The 22,467-nt window shown below is 44.9% G+C and overlaps 1 protein-coding gene across 1 annotated transcript in view; it reads left to right on the plus strand.

The window, feature by feature from the left end:
- Window positions 1–2,271: 2,271 nt before the first annotated feature.
- WDR81 (WD repeat domain 81) overlaps window positions 2,272–22,467 on the plus strand; it is an 81,170-nt gene continuing 60,974 nt past the window's right edge. Inside the window, exons 1-4 of the mRNA XM_040423556.1 lie at window positions 2,272–2,623; window positions 13,583–17,129; window positions 19,698–19,805; window positions 21,398–21,573. Coding sequence (XP_040279490.1) covers window positions 13,643–17,129; window positions 19,698–19,805; window positions 21,398–21,573 — 3,771 coding nt within the window. The 5' untranslated portion in view covers window positions 2,272–2,623; window positions 13,583–13,642. The remainder of the gene's footprint in view (window positions 2,624–13,582; window positions 17,130–19,697; window positions 19,806–21,397; window positions 21,574–22,467) is intronic.

Consider the following 22,467-nt stretch of genomic DNA (forward strand, 5'->3'; position numbering starts at 1 on the left):
GTTATGTAAACAGAAGACAGGGAGCGTTGCTCAGAATGGGCCACTTTAGAGCTATTTTTCTAATAGAAATGTATGATTTCAGTAATTAAAGTATATTACAAAAATGGTCGGTGTCACTGTCCCTATACATTACAAAAATAAAAAAAGGAATGATGAGTTGTCTCACTTCAGCAAGTGCCATTTGTTATGTAAAGAAAGTTAATACAAGGCACTTACTAATGTATTGTTATTGTCCATGTTGCCTCCTTTGCTGGCTGGATTCATTTTTCCATCACATTATACACTGCTCGTTTCCATGGCTACAACCACCTTGCAAATCATCAGTGGTGGTCTTGCTTGCGCACTATAGGAAAAAGTGCTTTTTCATGGTGGCTCAGCGGTTAGCACTGGTGCCTCGCAGCATTGGGGTCTTAGGTTTGAATCCGACCATGGACAAACATCTGCATGGAGTTTGGGTGGGTTTCCTCCCACACTCCAAAGACATGCTGATAGGGAACTTAGATTGTGAGCCCCACTGGGGACAGTGTGATGCCAAGGTCTGTAAAGCGCTGCGGAATATAGTAGCGCTATATAAATGTGTAAAATAAATTTTTAAATTAAATTAAATAAATAAATTAAAAATGGACCCATTGATTCTTAGGCTCCGTTCACACGTCCGCAATTTCGTTCCGCATTTTGCGGAACGGAATTGCGGACCCATTCATTCCTATGGGGCAGCACGATGTGCTGCCCGGACACGGAATTGCGGATCTGCACTTCCGGATCCAAACTTCCGTTCCGCAAGAAAATAGAACATGTCCTATTCTTGTCCGCAATTGCGGACAAGAACAGGCATATTCTATTAGTGCCGGCAATGTGCGGTCCTCAAAATGCGGAACGCACATTGCCGCTTTCCGTGTTTTGCGGAACTGCGGCTCCGTGGATCCGCAAAACACGTTGCGGACGTGTGAATGGAGCCTTAATGGGGTCCGCCTGGCCGTCTAAACACAGGACATGTCTTATTTTTAGACATCCTTTATTCACTGGCTGTTAAAAAAAAAACACAGCCATGTAAATACCCCCATAGACTGCAATGCTTTCACGTGTGAACGAGGCCTAAAGCTGGCCAGTATTTTTGGCTGGGAGTAGTGACAACCCTAGCCAGGGACTAATGGGAGCGAAGACGGATATCTATCATATCATGGCAAACATTAAATGCTTAGCTCCCAACCACCCGGGATCCAGCAGGACTGTCCCGGACTTCAGTGGTTGTCCTGTGGTCCCAGAAAGTTATGTCCCACTCTCAATGATGAAGCATGGAGCCGTCCGCTCCCCAGCAGCGGCACGATGCAGTCAGACATCTCACTGCTGGCGGTGTAGGAGGAAAGGGCAGGCCGGGAATCAGCCTCTGTGCTCCTCCTACACAGCAGCGCAGTGTGTGACTGTATCCTGCTGCTGCTGGGGATCGCCGGGTGAGCTGCGATCATCGGAGGAACCAGGTGAGTATTTACAGGTTTTAGTTTTTTTTACTTCCTGTGAAGGGGGCACCAGTGTGGGCATTACTACTATGGGCTGGCACAAAGGGGGAATAATTACTATGTAGGGGCATTAAAGGGGTTGTCCCACTCATTTATGTAGAGAAAGTTAATACAAGGCACTTACTAATGTATTGTGATTGTCCATATTGCTTCCTTTGCTGGCTGGATTCATTTTTCCATCACATTATACACTGCTCGTTTCCATGGTTACGACCGCCCTGCAATCCAGCAGCAGTGGCCGTGCTTGCACACTATAGGAAAAAATGACAGCCTCTCTGGTGACCAGGACAGTGGGACCGCACATAGGCCGGTGCTTTTTTTTATAGTATGCAAGCACAGCCATGCTGCTGGATTGCAGGGCGGTTGTAACCATGGAAACGAGCAGTGTATAATGTGATGGGAAAATGAATCCAGCCAGCAAAGGAAGCAATAATATGGACAATCACAATATGGACAATCATAAATGGCATTTGCTGAAGTGACACAACCCTTTAAGGGGACTGGGTGTGTATAGATATGCTTTGGGCGGAGTTAGAGGCGTGGTCTAGTGTGAAAAAAGTAGCAATTTTCAAAAGTTGGGGGGCAGGTTACCTGGCATACACAAAGTATCACTTTTTATGTACTCTGCCACTAAGGGAAATAAAACTGCCTCCCATTGAGACGCAGTGGTAGAAATGTCACGAGTGGGGAAATGACAGCAGCACATGAGCCCCGGTCACACACACTAAGGACATTCATAAAGCCCGGCGACCACGTGACTCCCACCCCGGGCGCTCGCTTCCCTCCTTGTAGTGAGGCGCTGGGTCACATGACTGGTGTCAGCTGATCCAACATGGCTGAGCCCAGACTTCCCTGATCTCACCTGACCCAGTTTGGCAGCGCTGATGCGGGCGGCATAGAGAGGACTGTGCGGGGACAGCGCTGATGGTGAGCCTGAGCCGTCCGGTGTCATGTAGCAGTGCTGGGGCTGTCACCGCTCAGCTGTGCAGTGTGCGCCCGGCTGCTGTCTCTGGTACATGCCACTTGTGTAGGGAGGAGTGACCGCTCTTCTAATGTGTGTCCTCAGATAAGGGGTTACTCGGAGGCTTCCTCGTGCTCTGCAGCAGGTGAGTGGCCCATCATCTATGGAATGTAATGCTGTCTATGACTTACTTGCTTCCTTTAAAAAACGCTTCATCCTGGAGCTCTTGGCGGTTTTCAAGCGTTTTCATATCCACTTCTCTATAGGAACAAAAGCCATGAAGCAAACGGTAGCGGTAAGTTCTGCGCCGTTAGGTCATTTACTAAAGACTGGTTGGAGCGGATGCCTCCCTGCTTTACCATTCCAATCAGCTGAGAGCGGGACATTGTGCCCCCTTCACAGAACTAATGCCCATATGTGCTGCCTCCACAGTAGCTATGCCCTGTCACAGTAGTGCCCACATTGTGCCTCCTTTACAGTGGTAGTGCCCACATTGTGCCTCCTTTACAGTGGTAGTGCCCACATTGTGCCTCCTTTACAGTGGTAGTGCCCACATTGTGCCTCCTTTACAGTGGTAGTGCCCACATTGTGCCTCCTTTACAGTGGTAGTGCCCACATTGTGCCTCCTTTACAGTGGTAGTGCCCACATTGTGCCTCCTTTACAGTGGTAGTGCCCACATTGTGCCTCCTTTACAGTGGTAGTGCCCACATTGTGCCTCCTTTACAGTGGTAGTGCCCACATTGTGCCTCCTTTACAGTGGTAGTGCCCACATTGTGCCTCCTTTACAGTGGTAGTGCCCACATTGTGCCTCCTTTACAGTGGTAGTGCCCACATTGTGCCTCCTTTACAGTGGTAGTGCCCACATTGTGCCTCCTTTACAGTGGTAGTGCCCACATTGTGCCTCCTTTACAGTGGTAGTGCCCACATTGTGCCTCCTTTACAGTGGTAGTGCCCACATTGTGCCTCCTTTACAGTGGTAGTGCCCACATTGTGCCTCCTTTACAGTGGTAGTGCCCACATTGTGCCTCCTTTACAGTGGTAGTGCCCACATTGTGCCTCCTTTACAGTGGTAGTGCCCACATTGTGCCTCCTTTACAGTGGTAGTGCCCACATTGTGCCTCCTTTACAGTGGTAGTGCCCACATTGTGCCTCCTTTACAGTGGTAGTGCCCACATTGTGCCTCCTTTACAGTGGTAGTGCCCACATTGTGCCTCCTTTACAGTGGTAGTGCCCACATTGTGCCTCCTTTACAGTGGTAGTGCCCACATTGTGCCTCCTTTACAGTGGTAGTGCCCACATTGTGCCTCCTTTACAGTGGTAGTGCCCACATTGTGCCTCCTTTACAGTGGTAGTGCCCACATTGTGCCTCCTTTACAGTGGTAGTGCCCACATTGTGCCTCCTTTACAGTGGTAGTGCCCACATTGTGCCTCCTTTACAGTGGTAGTGCCCACATTGTGCCTCCTTTACAGTGGTAGTGCCCACATTGTGCCTCCTTTACAGTGGTAGTGCCCACATTGTGCCTCCTTTACAGTGGTAGTGCCCACATTGTGCCTCCTTTACAGTGGTAGTGCCCACATTGTGCCTCCTTTACAGTGGTAGTGCCCACATTGTGCCTCCTTTACAGTGGTAGTGCCCACATTGTGCCTCCTTTACAGTGGTAGTGCCCACATTGTGCCTCCTTTACAGTGGTAGTGCCCACATTGTGCCTCCTTTACAGTGGTAGTGCCCACATTGTGCCTCCTTTACAGTGGTAGTGCCCACATTGTGCCTCCTTTACAGTGGTAGTGCCCACATTGTGCCTCCTTTACAGTGGTAGTGCCCACATTGTGCCTCCTTTACAGTGGTAGTGCCCACATTGTGCCTCCTTTACAGTGGTAGTGCCCACATTGTGCCTCCTTTACAGTGGTAGTGCCCACATTGTGCCTCCTTTACAGTGGTAGTGCCCACATTGTGCCTCCTTTACAGTGGTAGTGCCCACATTGTGCCTCCTTTACAGTGGTAGTGCCCACATTGTGCCTCCTTTACAGTGGTAGTGCCCACATTGTGCCTCCTTTACAGTGGTAGTGCCCACATTGTGCCTCCTTTACAGTGGTAGTGCCCACATTGTGCCTCCTTTACAGTGGTAGTGCCCACATTGTGCCTCCTTTACAGTGGTAGTGCCCACATTGTGCCTCCTTTACAGTGGTAGTGCCCACATTGTGCCTCCTTTACAGTGGTAGTGCCCACATTGTGCCTCCTTTACAGTGGTAGTGCCCACATTGTGCCTCCTTTACAGTGGTAGTGCCCACATTGTGCCTCCTTTACAGTGGTAGTGCCCACATTGTGCCTCCTTTACAGTGGTAGTGCCCACATTGTGCCTCCTTTACAGTGGTAGTGCCCACATTGTGCCTCCTTTACAGTGGTAGTGCCCACATTGTGCCTCCTTTACAGTGGTAGTGCCCACATTGTGCCTCCTTTACAGTGGTAGTGCCCACATTGTGCCTCCTTTACAGTGGTAGTGCCCACATTGTGCCTCCTTTACAGTGGTAGTGCCCACATTGTGCCTCCTTTACAGTGGTAGTGCCCACATTGTGCCTCCTTCACAGTGGTAGTGCCCACATTGTGCCTCCTTCACAGTAGTAATGCCCATATGTGTCGCCTTCACAGTGGTAGCGTGCTGTCTGTGGAAAATGGAAATGTGATTGAGGCCTTAGGGCTCGTTCAGACAACCGTATGCTGTCTGCAAAAATGCGGATTTTTTTTTTTTGCGTACAGTTCAGCATCTAATCCACACAAAAAAAACGATCGGCGTAGCGTTGTCACGATACCAAAATTTTTATTCGGTTTCGATTTGGCGACTAAAAATTAAATTTGCCTCCTAAATTTTTAAGTTCAGGAGCCAATGGCTACTATGTATTTTTTTTAGACACAAATGCAATGGCACTCTACATCCAGCATTCTGCCCTGCCTCCATGCTGGATGAGGCATTGGTGTACATTTTGGCCAAAGTGTAATAAGCCACTCACCACGTCAAGGTCGCCTCTATGAGTGGTCCCTAACACTAGTTAATACCTGTTTGTGGGCCATGACAGCCACACAAAGTCCAGGGAATGCAGGTGCAGCATGCACACTCTGCTTTTAACCCCGTCCGGTGCCGTGACAGCTTTCATTGGATCCAGGGATGCAAGTACCAACATGCATGCCGAGCCCACCATATACTTCTCCTAGAGCCAAATGGCTACTGGTAGGTTCTATATAAGCAGACTCAGTTTTATACTGACTTTAAAACCAGCCTCCAGGACAGATTGACTGGTCAGGTGTGCATGACTCAAAGGAGATCGCCACGCCTCCAATATATACTACAAAGAAAAAATGTGGGGGATTCAGTCAGCACAACCCTATATGCAGGTGCACATCACTATGGCGAAATACATATACAAAGAAAAAGATACAAATGCAATAGCACTCTGCAACCAGCACTCCGCCCTGCCATCATGCTGGATGAGGCATTGGTGTACATTTTGGCCAAAGCAGACCGGGTTAAAAGCAGAGTGTGCTTGGCTTGCATGCTGACCTGCATTCCCTGGACTTTGTGTGGCTGTCATGGCCCATGAACAGGTAGGAACTAGTGTTAGGGACCACTCATAGAGGCGACCTTGACGTGGTGAGTGGCTTAATACACTTTGGCCTGCGTCTGTAACCACCGGCTCTATAAAAAATACCACATGATCTACCCCCTCACCTTACATCACAAAAAGTGCAACACCAAGCGATCAAAAAAAGCGTATTTCTCCCAAAATAGTACCAATCAAACCATCACCTCATCCCGCCAAAAATGAGCCCCTACCTAAAACAATTGGGCAAAAAAAAAAAAAAAAAATTATGGCTCTCAGAATATGGAGACACTAAAACATGATTATTTTTTTTTTCAAAAATGCTTTTGTTTTTAAAAGTGAAAAAAAAAATAATATATATATATATATATATATATATATATATATATTAGTACAGACCAAAAGTTTGGACACACCTTCTCATTCACAGAGTTTTCTTTATTTTCATGACTATGAAAATTGTAGATTCACACTGAAGGCATCAAAACTATGAATTAACACATGTGGAATTATATACATAACAAACAAGTGTGAAACAACTGAAAATATGTCATATTCTAGGTTCTTCAAAGTAGCCACCTTTTGCTTTGATTACTGCTTTGCACACTCTTGGCATTCTCTTGATGAGCTTCAAGAGGTAGTCCCCTGAAATGGATTCACTTCACAGGTGTGCCCTGTCAGGTTTAATAAGTGGGATTTTTTGCCTTATAAATGGGGTTGGGACCATCAGTTGCGTTGAGGAGAAGTCAGGTGGATACACAGCTGATAGTCCTACTGAATAGACTGTTAGAATTTGTATTATGGCAAGAAAAAAGCAGCTAAGTAAAGAAAAACGAGTGGCTATCATTACTTTAAGAAATGAAGGTCAGTCAGTCAGCCGAAAAATTGGGAAAACTTTGAAAGTAAGGGCTATTTGACCATGAAGGAGAGTGATGGGGTGCTGCGCCAGATGACCTGGCCTCCACAGTCACCGGACCTGAACCCAATCGAGATGGTTTGGGGTGAGCTGGACCGCAGAGTGAAGGCAAAAGGGCCAACAAGTGCTAAGCATCTCTGGGAACGCCTTCAAGACTGTTGGAAGACCATTTCAAGGGACTACCTCTTGAAGCTCATCAAGAGAATGCCAAGAGTGTGCAAAGCAGTAATCAAAGCAAAAGGTGGCTACTTTGAAGAACCTAGAATATGACATATTTTCAGTTGTTTCACACTTGTTTGTTATGTATATAATTCCACATGTGTTAATTCATAGTTTTGATGCCTTCATAGTCATGAAAATAAAGAAAACTCTTTGAATGTGAAGGTGTGTCCAAACTTTTGGTCTGTACTGTATATAAATATAAACTGTGTCAAAAAAGCCATTTTTTGTCACCTTACATTACAAAAAGTGTAATGCCAAGCGATCAAAAAGTAGTAACAATCAAACAGTCATCTCATCCCGCAAAAAATGAGCTCCTACCTAAGACAATCACCCAAAAAATAAAACTATGGCTTTCAGAATATGGAGACACAAAAAAATGTATATTTTTTCAAAAATGCTTTATTATGTAAAACTGAAACAACCAAAAAAAGTCATATTTGGTATTTTCGTGTCCGTAACAACCTGCTCTATAAAAATACCACATTATCTAACCTATCAGATGAACATTGTAAAAAATGAAAACGGTGCCAAAACAGTTATTTTCTGTTACCATGCCTCACAAAAATTGTAATATAGAGCAACCAAAAATCATATGCACCCTAAAATAGTACCAACAAAACTGCCACCTTATCCAGTAGTTTCCAAAATAAAGTCACTTTTTTGGAGTTTCTACTCTAGGGGTGTATCAGGGGGTCATTATCCCAGTGAAATCTGCCCTCCAAAAACCGTATGGCATTCCTTTCCTTCTGCGCCCTGCCCTGTGCCCGTACAGCAGTTTACGACCACATATGGGGTGTTTCTGTAAACTACAGAATCAGGGCCATAAATATTTGGCTGTTAAACTTTTGCTTTGTTACTGGAAAAAATGGATTAAAATGGAAAATCTGCCAAAAAAGTGAAATTCTGAAATTTTATCTACATTTTGCTTTAATTTTTGTGGAACACCTAAAGGATTAACAAAGTTTGTAAAATCAGTTTTGAATTAGTTTCTAAAAAGGGGTCATTTATGGGTGGTTTCTAATATGTAAGCCTCACAAAGTGACTTCAGACCTGAACTGGTCCTTTAAAAAGTGGGTTTTGGAAATTTTCAAAAACATTTTAAGATTTGCTTCTTAACTTCTAAGCCTTGTAACGTCCCCAAAAAATAAAATGTCAGTCACAAAATGTTCCAAACATAGCGTAGACATATGGGAAATGTAAAGTAATAACTATTATATGAGATATCCCTATCTGTTTTAAAAGCAGAGAAATTGAAATTTAGAAAGTAGCTAATTTTTCCACTTTTTTTTTATAAATTTGGTATTTAAAAAAAAAATAAAAAATTATATATATATATATATATATATATATATATATATATATATATATATATACACTGAAATTTACCACTATCATGAAGTACACTATCACGAGAAAACAGTCTCAGAATGGCTTGGATAAGTAAAAGTGTTCCAAAGATATTACCTCATAAAGTGACATGACACGTCAAATATCCAAAAAACGACCTAGTCCTTAAGGTGAAATATGGCAGGGTCCTGAAGGGGTTAATCAGAATCAGCCTTATTCGCCAAACACGACACAGTCGATCGTGCTCCGAATTGGGTTAGGCACAGGTACAGGCATAGTACTAGGAGGGGGGGGTAGGGTTATGCAATGGGCACATCAGGGGCGAGGGATTATGGGCGGGAGATGGGGCGTGGTGAGTTCAGCAGTCTGACGGCCGTTGGGAAGAAAGTGTTCAGCCTCCTCGATGTCCTTGCAGCGATGGCCTGATACCTGCGGCCGGACTTTAGACGTCTGAAGAGATGATGGCCTGGATGGGAGTGGTCATTGGATATTTTCTGTTGGAGAAGATAGAGTCAAGGGGTGGTAGTGGCAGTCGAGTAGTTCTCTCTGCCGAGCTGATGACCCTTTGTAGTTTGCGCTTATCAATTGTTCCCACGACGAGTTGGTTTTTCTTTTCATAACTGCGACTTTTTACACAAAACCCCACCACATAAAGCTGGCTTAATTGTCCGCAACAATTTGAGCAATTTCTGCTGCTGAAGATGATAAATGAGGCGTAATAAGCGCCAATTTGGTAGCCCCGCCCACTTTGACCTTTATAACTAATTTCTGGCATGATGCATTCTTTATGGTGAAAATTTGGGATAAAACGATTGATATATTTGGCGCAAATCAAAATGCCATTCTTTTTGGCGCATTTGACTCCACAGTTCTGGCACAACATGCTTAGTAAATGTCACCCCCTTAGGCTGGGTTCACACGGGCGTTGCGGGAAAAGGTGCGGGTGCGTTGCGGGAACACCCGCGATTTTTCAGCGCGAGTGCAAAACTTCTTCACAGAAGTTCGGGCTTGGGATCGGTGTTCTGTAGATTGTATTATTTTCCCTTATAACATGGTTATAAGGGAAAGTAATAGCATTCTGAATACAGAATGCAAAGTAAAATAGGGCTGAGGGGGTTAAAAAAAAAAATAATAATAATTTAACTCACCTTAGTCCACTTGATCGCGTAGCCGGCATCTCCTTCTGTCTCCTTTGTTGAATAGGACCTGTGGTGAGCATTAAGTACAGTTACAGGACCTTTGATGACGTCACTCCGGTCATCACATGATCCATCACCATGGTAAAAGATCATGTGACGTACCATGTGATGACCGGAGTGACTTCATCAAAGGTCCTGTAACTGTACTTAATGCTCACCACAGGTCCTATTCAACAAAGGAGACAGAAGGAGATGCCGGCTACACGATCAAGTGGACTAAGGTGAGTTAAATTATTTTATTTATTTTTTTTAACCCCTCCAGCCCTATTTTACTTTGCATTCTGTATTCAGAATGCTATTATTTTCCCTTATAACCATGTTATAAGGGAAAATAATAATGATCGGGTCTCCATCCCGATGGTCTCCTAGCACCCGTGCGTGAAAATCGCAGCGCATCTGCACTTGCTTGCGGATGCTTGCGATTTTCACGCAACCCCATTCACTTCTATGGGGCCTGCGTTGCGTGAAAAACGCAGAATATAGAACATGCTGCGATTTTCACGCAACGCATAAGTGATGCGTGAAAATCACCGCTCATCTGAACAGCCCCATTGAAATGAATGGGTCGGGATTCAGTGCGGGTGCAATACGTTCACCTACCGCATTGCACCCGCGCTGAAATCTCGCCCGTTTGAAAGGGGCCTTAGGGCTGTTTCACACGAGCGAGTCCATTGCAGGAATCTCGCTCCATGTGTCACCTTCTACAGGATCGCAGTACCAGCTTTATGTCACTCTGATCCTGTAGAAGTAAGGTCAAGCAGAGGCACATAGTATTTTAAATCATGATCATGCTGTGGGAGCACGATTCCCGCCATGGACTCGCCTGTGTGAAGCCGCTCTAACAGTGGATTTACATGTAGGTTTTAAATGGTGTTTATATGCACTTTTGTCGTTTATAAAGTTTTTTTTTTTTTTTTTTGCTACTGGAGTTTTTGTTTATTAGGTGGGGATTTGGGGTTCTTTGGTGTTTTTTTAAAATGCAACATGTTGAGGCTTTTGTAGTTTTTCTGCCCTTTTTTCATCTGTGTAGGAGAAAAGGATCAGAAAAAAACATTTGTTTAGACTACTTTCGCACTAGCGGCACGACCTCCGGCAGGCTGTTCCGTTGGGTGAACAGGCAGTCGAACGTGTGCCCCCGGACTGCTACTCTGTCCCCATTGACTATAATGGGGACGGGGGTGGAGTTCCGGCGGAGGTATGGCAGCGCACGGCGAGAGGCTGCCGGAATAAATGTCGGATTTGTCGTAGTTTTATTCCGGTAGCCTCTCGCCGTGTGCTGCCGTGCCTCCGCCGGAACTTCGCCCCTGCCCCCATTGCAGTCTGGAGGCACACGTTCACTAGCGGCAGGACGTATCCGACAGGCTGTTCACCCGACAGGACAGCCTTCCAGAGGTCCGTGCCGCTAGTGTGAAAGTAGCCTTAGGCCCCTTTCACACGGGCGTTGCGGATTGGGGCCGGATGTGTTCAGGAAAGGTGCGATTTTTACACTAAAACAAGTCCGTTTTCACTGTGATTGCATTCCATGTTTGCGTTTTTTTTCCGCACGGGTGCAAAGCATTGTAATGCGTTTTGCACGCACGTGAGAAAAATCGGCATGTTTGGTACCCAGACCCGAACCCGGACTTCTTCACAAAAGTTCAGGTTTGGGTTCGGTGTAGTGTAGATTTTATTATTTTCCCTTATAACATGGTTATAAGGGAAAATAATAGCATTCGTAATACAGAATGCTTAGTACAATAGGGCTGGAGGGGTTTAAAAAATATATATATATATTTTACTCACCTTAATCCACTTGATCGCGCAGCCGGCATCTCTTCTGTCTTCTTCTTTGAGGAATAGGACCTTTTGATGACGTCACTGCGCTCATCACATGGTCCATCACATGGCTTATGTGACGGACCATGTGATGAGTGCAGTGACGTCATTAAAGGTCCTTTTCCTGTGCACAGCAAAGAAGACAAAAGAGAAGCCGAGCTGCGCGATCAAGTGGATTAAGGCGAGTTATATTATTTATATATATTTTTTTTAACCCCTCCAGCCCTATTGTACTATGCATTCTGTATTACGAATGCTATTATTTCCCCTTATAACCATGTTATAAGGGAAAATAATAATGATCAGGTCCCCATCCCGATTGTCTCCTAGCAACCGTGCGTGAAAATCGCACCGCATCCGCACTTGCTTGCATTCACTTCTATGGGGCCTGCGTTGCGTGAAAAACGCAGAATATAGAGCATGCTGCGATTTTCACGCAACGCACAAGTGATGCGTGAAAATCACCGCTCGTGTGCACAGCCCCATAGAAATGAATAGGTATTCATTGAACCCGCACGGAAAACTCGCCCGTGTGAAAGGGGCCTTAGAGAAAAAAAACGCCATAAAGACTGCATATGGAAAAACATGCAAGCAGTTCATATGGCATTTATTTAATGAACAAAAAAACTACTGAGAAAAATCTTGTATGCAGAGACCCTTAAAGGCGTTGTGCAAGAATGAAGAGGTTTGTGGCAAACCCCCCCCCCCCCCCCTCCATTCAGACGGATTTGCAAAGGGAAGATGACTTACCTGCTTCTCAGTGGAGTGGATCCGTGTAATATTTAGTAGCTCACTTTTCTGGCCCATAGATGTGGGTCCCCTCTCTTCCCCTATAAATTACCCCCAACTAATATTAGGGCACTTGGCACATGTTCTCTTCGTGTCCTCTTCATCACTGAGCAAAATAAGTTTTTTCTCTGTGATGGAAAAAGCTATGAAGGGACTCAAAGGTATCTGTGAACAAGTACCCCACCATGCATTGGGAGTAATTTTGTAGCCCTGAATGTGCTCACCGACTCCCTTAAAGGGAGTCTGTCATCAAAGTTTCACCTTTTTAACCCTTCCTATAGCTTTCTAGCATCCTTACAGTTAATAAAAACGTTACCTTTATGAGCAATCCTGGACTTATAAAACCGGCAAAAAACATCTTAGTAGCATATGCAAATGAGGGCTTGCAAGTGCCCAGGGGCGGCGTTACCCTCGTAGGTGCCCAGCTAGCTCAGCCTTATCGTCGCTTCCCCTGGCCAATTCTTTCCCTCTGCCCGCCCATTCTTTCCCTCTGCCCGCCCATTCTTTCCCTCTGCCCGCCCATTCTTTCCCTCTGCCCGCCCATCTACTTCTTGTTTCGCCGAGATCCTGCGCCTGCGCACTCAGTCCGTCGGCCGGCGCATGAGCATTGCGATGCTGTCCCTTGTAAGGCATCACAGTAATTAATGCGCATGCACCGGCTAACGGCGCGAAGCCGCACATGCGCATTAATTACTCTGATGCCGTACAAAGGAATGGGCATCGCAGAGCGCATGCGCCGGCCGACGGACTTAGTGCGCAGGCGCGGGATCTCGGCGAAACAAGAAGTAAGTAGATAGGCGGTCAGAGGGAAAGAATGGGCGGCGGGAAGCGACAATAAGGCTGAGCTAGCTGGGCACCTACGAGGGTAACGCCGCCCCTGGGCACTTGCGAGCCCTCATTTGCATATGCTACTAAGTTGTTTTTTGCCAGGATTGCTCATAAAGGTAACGTTTTTATTAACTGTAATGCTGCTAGAAAGCTATGGGAAGGGTTAAAAAGGTGAAACTTTGATGACAGACTCCCTTTAAGGTTTTAAAGATGTTTTCTGCTTGTCTAGTATCTACACAGAATGCATCCCCATTCGCAGGAAGTATCCTTTTTTTATCAGAAATTCCAATGTGACATTTGTGATATGTTGCACATGACTGATAATACTAAGCTTTGTTATTTAGTGAAGAACATATACTCTGTATTTAAAGACCTCTTTGTTTCATTTTGTAGGCTGCAGATACTAAAATGTGACAAGTCTACAACTTCACACTATCTAGTATCCTGGCCAAAATGGAGTGCTTAGTAAAGTCTATTAAGAAAGAACTTGGCATTGACCGAAATCAGCTTGCCGCCTGTGAGTCGGAGAATCATGTGGTTGCCCTTGTGTCTCAGAAATGGCTTTTGAACCTGAAGGAACGTAGAGCAGTTCCGGTGCAATGTCCAAAGCCAGAGGGATTCAGTTGTGTGGAAATACAGACTTTTTTGCAGAGATCTGTACAAAAGTTACCAATTGGCTGGACAAGGATAGAGATCCACGGACTACAGAAAAGAAAGCTAGCCTATACTGTGGCTTTAGACAATGGTTTCCTTCAAGGACAAAGAGGTGACTCCGAGTCTTTGATTAGGTTTATGCACAATGTTGCTCAGCAGAACTATAAGAATATGTGGAAGAAAACTTGTAGAACTTATGTAGAACCCTATGAAAATGTAACTAAAGTGCCAAGCATGCAGGCCCTAGATGCTCTAAAACTGTCTCTCCAAAAAGTCTACGGTTGTTCCTTCATACACATAACTAAGGCATCCACAAGTGTCTCTCCTGCTAAAGAGAGTGCCAATTTTGTTGTAGGATCTCCTTCTTGTCCGAATATTGTTCCAGCTGATGCTTTGATAGAGTCAGCGGATATGATCTATATTATCTTACCTTATGTGCAGTATTCATTGTATGATGCCGTCACTTTTAGCCCAGCAAAGCTTGCAAACAGCCATGCCAAAGTTCTCTTCATTCTGTATAATATCCTACAGGCCATGAACGCTTGTCACCAGGCAGGCCTATCCAGTGGAGCTATCTCATTATGCAATGTAGCTGTTGATGAGAAACTTTGCAGTCAGTTAAGACCCAACTTTATGGATTATGAGACACCGTTTGAAAGCATTTTAGAAAGTAGGGACAGTTCAGAAGATGTTGTGGACCAAGTGAAATGTAGTCGACTTTGCACTTCATGTAACAGTGAGTTGAAAGAGTTAGTTATAGGCTGGATTCACGGAACAGTTAGTAACTTTGACTACCTTATGTACCTGAACAAACTGGCTGGAAGAAGAGAAGTTGATCCTAATTATCATCCAGTCTTACCATGGGTTGTTGATTTTACTACCAAAAATGGCAAATTTCGAGACCTGAAGAAATCGAAATTCCGTCTCAACAAAGGGGATAAACAACTGGAATTTACATATGAGATGACAAAGCAAGCCTTTGTTGCTGGAGGTGGCAGTTCTGACCAGTTGCATGTTCCGCATCATATCTCTGATGTGCTATCTGATATCACATACTATGTATATAAAGCCAGAAGGACTCCAAAAGCAGTGCTGTGCAATCATGTACGGTCTCAGTGGGAGCCCAATGAATACCCTGCAAGTATGGAACGTATGCAAGGGTGGACACCAGATGAATGTATTCCAGAGTTTTATACAGATCCCATGATATTCAAATCTATTCATCCAGACATGCCTGATCTTGACATCCCATCTTGGTGCAGCTCCTATGAAGACTTCATCCGTGCTCACCGAGCACTTCTGGAAAGCAGGGATGTTTCTCAGGATCTTCACCATTGGATTGATCTAACATTTGGGTACAAGTTGACAGGGAAGAATGCAGTTAAAGAAAAAAATGTTTGTCTTCATCTTGTGGATAATCATAGTAACTTGACATGCTATGGGGTTGTACAGTTGTTTGATCAACCACATCCTAAGCGACTTCTGGGCCCCGGGTTTTCCTTATATGAGGCCCCTAATATAGCCCCGTCTAAACAAAATATAATTGAGATGACTGCATGTAATAAAGATGTCAGTGATCTGTTACTAGAGGCCACTGCTTGTGAAAGCCATTGGACTAGTGAAAAGGTGAGCTCTGTGGATGAAGATCTGGAACAAGGGACTGAAGCTCTAGATGCTTTAGGATCTGCAGGAAAGAATAGTGAGCCTGCCGCTATACCCTCCCTCCAAATCGGCAGTGTCGGTAGCTTTTCAAGTGAAAGCAGAGCCCCACCAGTTAAGTCAAATAGACAATATAAGGGTGTATCTGATGAAAATGGTGGAAAAATCTCACTTCCCGAAGGTTTTAACCCAATACAGGCTCTAGAAGAACTGGAAAAACTGGACAACTTTTTAGTTCAAGGTTTGCATAGCACCATTCTTCCTGTGAAAGAGTCTCAAAAGAAACTTCCACTGAGCCTGCTAGATTTTTTTGAGAGAGATATTCAAGCGCTGGGCGTGATGATGGCGGAGATTATTTTTGCACCAAAAATTCATACTACAGCACCAAAAGCTCAAATGCGGGAACGGTTTTCTTTGGTCCGTAATCTGTGCAGACACCATGTCAAAGAGATTCCAAATCCTCTTTTACAGATGCTAGAGTCTTTGTTGCAAATCCACGTGCCAGATGTATTTTTCAGTGGTATGAACATTGAGGAACCAGGAAAACTTTTTGAATTCCCCCCAATTTCAAATGGTCTTCCTTCACCCTGTCCCTCACAGCTCCTTAGTCCTTTTTGTTCCACCATTCCTTTCCCTAAGTACTTTCCAAACCTGCATAAATTTATTTTAACCTATCAGTCTAGAAGAACAGAGGATGACAGCCAAGGCCGGGAACTTGTGTTCCAATTGTGGCAGCAAATAGATGGTATACTGTGTGATATCACCCCTGAAGGTTTAGAGATCCTTCTTCCTTTTATCCTGTCTTTGATGACAGAACAGAGCACGGCTGTATATACAGCTTGGTATCTTTTTGAGCCCGTGGCCAAAGCTTTAGGACCTAAAAATGCTAATAAGTATCTTATGAAGCCACTGATTGGTGCATATGAAAACCCTTCATATCTTCATGGAAGATTTTACCTTTACACAGATTGCTTTGTGGCCCAGCTAATAGTACGTTTGGGCTTGCAAGCATTTCTTTCTAATCTCCTTAATCATGTGCTGCAAATACTTGTTGGTGTGGAAAGTTCTGGAGATGAAGGAAAGCTACTGTCGGGAGCTGCTGAGGATGAGGAAAGTGGTGGTGACAGCCCAGTCTCATGTGAATTTGGTGAAGGCAGGCACAATAGTGTAGATCGAAGTTCCTCGTCCCATGAACTCTTGGACTATACTTCTGGAGTCAGCTTTCATGACCAGGTTTATTTGGCAGAAAATGAGGACTTTCAGTCTGGCATTTATGTTGGTGATCCTCTTCAGCCACAGGAAGCGGAATCTCTCAGCCTTGGTCGTTTAAGTGACAAAAGCAGCGCAAGTGAAGTTTCTCTTGGAGATGAGAAAGTGACAGATAATGATTCCATTAGAGAAAAAGGTAGTATGAAGTCTGGAGACAGCAGCCAAGATCTAAAGCAGAGTGAGGAATCAGAAGAAGAGGAAGAGCGAGAATGTTCCCCAGGTCCTTCAGAGCTAACCCTGTCTGTCAGTACCGATGCCTCTGCTGAGACGGTGCTGGCCAATGATAGTAGAGAACTTGAAGAAGATGAACCTGATTTAACCAACCAGACAAAGGAAAAAGAACAGAAGATCTTGATAGGTAAGACGTTAATAACTTCATTCTGTATAAATCAATGGAGTTTACCAAATAACGGTGAAATGTTGATATATATTAGGACAAGCTCACTTTGTGCTCAAGGCACGAGTTTTAGAATGATGGCCTATCTTAAGGATATGTAATCACTATCTGATTGGGGTGGGGGTCAGCTCCCAGCAGCCTCGTCCATCAGCTGTATAAAGAGACCATGGCGCTTTATGAGTGCTTAAGCCACTTGCTAGGCCAGTGACGTCATGTTTATTGGTCACGTGGCCTAAGTGCAGAGCTGCAGTACCAATCACAGGCAGTATCCAATGGACTGGACTGTGCTTGGTAAAGCTGGGCTCACATCACGTTTTTCCCATCTGTTTATGTATATAAAAAATGTGTACGTTAAACGGATGCCACAGACAGCATACAGTGGCATCCGTTCACCATAGAGTTCTATTGTAAGGCCTCTTTCACACTTGCGTTGTCCGGATCCGTCGTGTACTCCATTTGCCGGAGGTGCCCACCGGTACCGTAACAACGCAAGTGAACTGAAAGCATTTGAAGACGGATCCGTCTTCAAAATGTGTTCAGTGTTACTATGGCAGCCAGGACGCTATTAAAGTCCTGGTTGCCATAGTAGTAGTGGGGAGCGGGGGAGCAGTATACTTACAGTCCGTGCGGCTCCCGGGGCGCTCCAGAATGACGTCAGAGCGCCCCATGCGCATGGATGACGTGATCTATGCGATCACGTCATCCATGCGCGTGGGGCGCCCTGACGTCACTCTGAAGCGCCCCGGGAGCCGCACGGACGGTAAGTATACTGCTCCCCCGCTCCCCACTACACTTTACCATGGCAAACAGGACTTTAGCGTCCTTGCAGCCATGGTAACCATTCAGAAAAAGCTAAACGTCGGATCTTTCAATGGGCATTAATTCCGGATCCGGCATTGCGGAAAGTGTTCAGGATTTTTGGCCGGAGAAAAAAAAGCGCAGCATGCTGTGGTATTTTCTCCGGCCAAAAAACGTTCCGGTCCGGAACTGAAGACATCCTGATGCATCCTGAACGGATTTCTCTCCATTCAGAATGCATGGGGATAATCCTGATCAGGATTCTTCCGGCATAGAGCCCCGACGACGGAACTCTATGCCGGAACAAAACAACGCAAGTGTGAGAGAGCCCTAAAAAAACAAAAAAAACATATACTTTTTTTTTTTTTTTACCGGATACAAGAACTGATCAGGCATATCCCATGCATCCTGAATGGAGAGTAATCCGTTCAGGATGTCTTCAGTTCAGTCATTTTGACTGATCAGGCAAAAGATAAAAATGCATGCTACGGTTTTATCTCTGGCAAAAAAAAAACTGAAGACTTGCCTGAATGCCAGATCTGGCATTTTTACCCATAGGAATGTATTGGTGCCGCAGAACGGTAAAAATGTGAAAAAAGATACAAGACAGATCCGTCTGTCCGCATGACAAGCGGAGAGACTGATTCGTTCTTGCAATGCATTTGTGAGACGGATCCGCATCTGGATGCGTCTTACAAATACTTTCAGTCACATGCAGATCGGCGGATCACACTGCCGCAAGTGTGAAAGTAGCCTAAGCTGTAAAGAGAGCTTCGGTGATCAAACATCTGATTAGTGGGTGTGCTGGAAGTGGGACCATCCCCCACTGATCTCATATTGATGACCTATCCTGGAGAACCTCTTTAATGATTTTGACTGTAAGGTTACAAAGGTATTGAAGGGATTCTGCAGTTTGTTTATCCAGATGATCTGTCCTCTGGATAGATCATCAGCATCTGATCGGCGGGAGTCCGACACCCGGGACCCCCGCCGATCAGCTGTTTGAGAAGGCAGCGGCGCTCCAGCAGTGCCGCGGCCTTCTCACTGTTTACCGCTGGCCCAGTGACGTCACGACTAGTATCAACTTGCCTGGGCGGGGCTAAGCTCCATTCAAGTGAACAGAGTTTAGCCGCACCCAGGCCAGTGATACTAGTCGTGACGTCACTGGGCCTGCGGTAAACAGTGAGAAGGCCGCGGCACTGCTGGAGCGACGCTGCCTTCTCAAACAGCTGATCGGCGGGGGTCCCGGGTGTCGGACTCCGGCCGATCAGATGCTGATGATCTATCCAGAGGACAGATCATCTGGATAAACAAACTGCAGAACCCCTTTAAAGAACCATTCCAGCCCACAGCCCTATACGATTGTGCATTGACTGTACTAGACACATACTAATGATAACCAGTTCGGTTTCCAAGTACCAACAGTTTTATTTTTTTTGTACACTGAAGAAAAAATGAGAATATCAAGAACATACTAATACCTTACAATGAAGATGCATTTTACATTCCCTGTCTACATACTGTAGTTAAGCGCATTCAAAGATGTTTGGGTTTCTACAGTTGCTGGGCAATGTAATGCATCAGCCTCTTTACTATGGGGTACAAAATATCTGAATATATCCCAGTACTCCATCTTATAAGCATTAACGTTCATGTTTTTTTTTTCCCTTTATCACGGGATGTCAGGCTTGTTTCCTGTATGTTTTATCTAACGGTATGCTTGTGTTGCAGATACAGCCTGCAAAATGGTGAGGTGGCTGTCGGCCAAGTTGGGCCCTACCGTGACCTCCCGCTGCATTGCAAGGAATTTGCTGAGGTTGCTGACGTCCTGTTATGTTGGTAATTGTTTGCCTCTTGTCTTTTTGGATGCTGTGTGACATGCTGTATGATAGATGATCAAATAAATGCTTGCCCTTGCTCTAATAGAGGAATCGTCTAATGAAGAATCTCCATGAGTTAGTTTCCCTAAATCTGGCCTCCTTTTTGACCATGTGCTTCTAGTTGTAGATATAAAATAGTCTTTATGTATGTACAATGAGGCTGCGTGGCACTGCCAAGTAGGTGTCTGTGTAACCCTGCTAATCCAAGGTGAAAAGCTATACCGGGTCCACCATCTAATTAAATGGGTTATCCCACGAAGGGAGGCACCAGGCATCAAACTCATTAAAAATGATCCAGTAGAGAGCCATGACATGTACTTGCATAGTATGGCACCACCTGGTGTTCAAAGTGTATAACAATGTGCACATCCACCTAATGAGCTAAGTGCTGGTGGTCCCACAGACACAGGTAATCCCCCTATAGCCAGGTCTCTGCGTAGTGGTCCTCTCTTCACAAGCAGGGCAGTATAGCTGAGAAGACTCGTACTGCAGGGTTACTAAGAAGGGACTATGGGGCACATTTATTAATCTCAAACGCCAGTCTTAATAAAGCCCCATCGCTGGCGGTGGATTGCCGAAGTTATGAAGAGGTGCCGGCCTCTTCATAACTTTGGCGTATCCCGTTCGCTTCTAAATGTAAGTCTGTTTTTGAGCTGTCTTAAAGGGAACCTGTCACCTCTACTATGCTACCCTCACTGAGTGTTTCTAAATGTACATTGTGTTACCCTAAACATATAAATTACACTTTTAATTTAATTTGCAGACAAATTCAATAAGTATTATGCATTTTTGTACTTCCTGCCTTTTATGCAAATTGGCATAGGAGTCATATCTTGTGTGACCAGAGAAGAGTCATATTTTCAGGGTCTGACTCATCTCAGGTTAATTTGCATATGTATCAAATCGTTTTTTTTTACACAATAAAAGCACACAGAGCTATGGGGACTGGGTATTGCAGAAGTGCTAGCGGCCATCTAGCAACCCATGTCTTCAGCTCTATACACAAAATCCAGATGACAGGTTCCCTTTAAATTTAGACCCTTTTCCATGCCTAAAACGGGCATAGAAAATCGTTAATGAGACTGGCCTGCCGCCCCTTCCCCGCTCACTTTTTTTTAGCCTTGCGTGAGCGGGGAGAAGTCACAGACGCGGTTAGTTGCACCGCAATCTGCACCTAAAATGCGTATTTCAGCTTGATAAATGAACCCCCTATATTGCCAGCTGCCAGAGGGGGAAGGAAACTAATTTTGTCTAGAACCCTTCCTCAGTAGGACAGATTAGCAGCAACCCATGGGGACAAATAGAACTAAAAGATCAAGAAAAGGTATTTTTTTGTGATAGATTACTTAAAAACAGCTATTAACAACCTTTTTGGTATGAAAATGATTCATGGGATAACCCACTTTAATAGGATACTCTTTATTTTATTACGTATACATCATGCCTGTCTCCAAACTGTGATTCTCCCGCTGCTGTGCAGTATGCATTCACCATAAAACGGTATAAAGTGATCCTTCCACAGCCTGAGTACATCCTCTCTAATTTGCCTAGGTCACCAGAGACATCAGTTTTTCTCTACCATGGAGGAGAGTAGCCCGCTTAATGTCAAGAGACCAGTGTGTGGAGATGAGGTCTCCAAACCAGTGCTGGACTGTCTGATGCACATGGCACACCTCTATGGAGAGCCGTTTCTAACCTATCAGTATCTGCCTTACATTAGCTACCTGGTAAGTCATGATCTGCTTGTATTTATCTGTGTAAGGCTCGGTTCACCTCTGTGTCGGAGGCTCAGTTTGGGGCATCTGTCGCAGATTTTCTCAGATTTGATGTAAGAAATAGTGATGCGTGCAGAACTATTTTTTCCCCCATCAAATATGATACATTAGGATCAAATCCTCCGTGCCTTGTTGTAAGGGACTATCGGGTATCTGTGGCTTCCATCATGCAACAGATCCTGGCCCTGTGCCCTGCTTTCCGATATAAACCATACGCACAATGAAGATGGGAACAGTGGTTCTAGATCAGGGGTCGGCTACCTTTTGGGGCTCCAGCTGTGGTGAAACTACAACACCCAGCATGAAAATATACTTGGCTGTTCTTGTAACTTAAACTATAATGACTGATTAGGGAGGTCAAACCAAGGTGAAAGTCTGCGCTCCAGATTACCAAAGGTAAGGCATGATTCAGGAGGTGGGTAATCTAAAATTTAACATTTATTGATAATGCGAATAAAATATAGAATAGTTCCTAGATAAAGTGTGCAATAACAGACCTTGGGATAGAAAAAATGAATGTACACTGGCTTTTAGCCTAAGTGTCCATCCCAAATGAAAAATACATATAAACACTTAAATAGTGCACGGCGGCACCAGAAACCAGTTGTCCTACCGCTACCGCGAGACAGGATACGGATCGTTCACCCTTGACAATGCTCCAATGGCAGCTTCTTCATGAATGTTGCAGCTAAATGATGCGCAGAAAGCTACACCTGGGACGCCCAGGTGTAGCTTTCTGCGCATCATTTAGCTGCAAATACCATAGTCTCTCCATCTATAGAGACCGCCCCAGGAGATGTCCACCATCTGGTCAAACCTCCATTACTGGCCGACGAATCTTGCTCA

This window comes from Bufo bufo, chromosome 3 (genome assembly GCF_905171765.1).
Source record: "Bufo bufo chromosome 3, aBufBuf1.1, whole genome shotgun sequence".
NCBI lineage: Eukaryota > Metazoa > Chordata > Amphibia > Anura > Bufonidae > Bufo > Bufo bufo.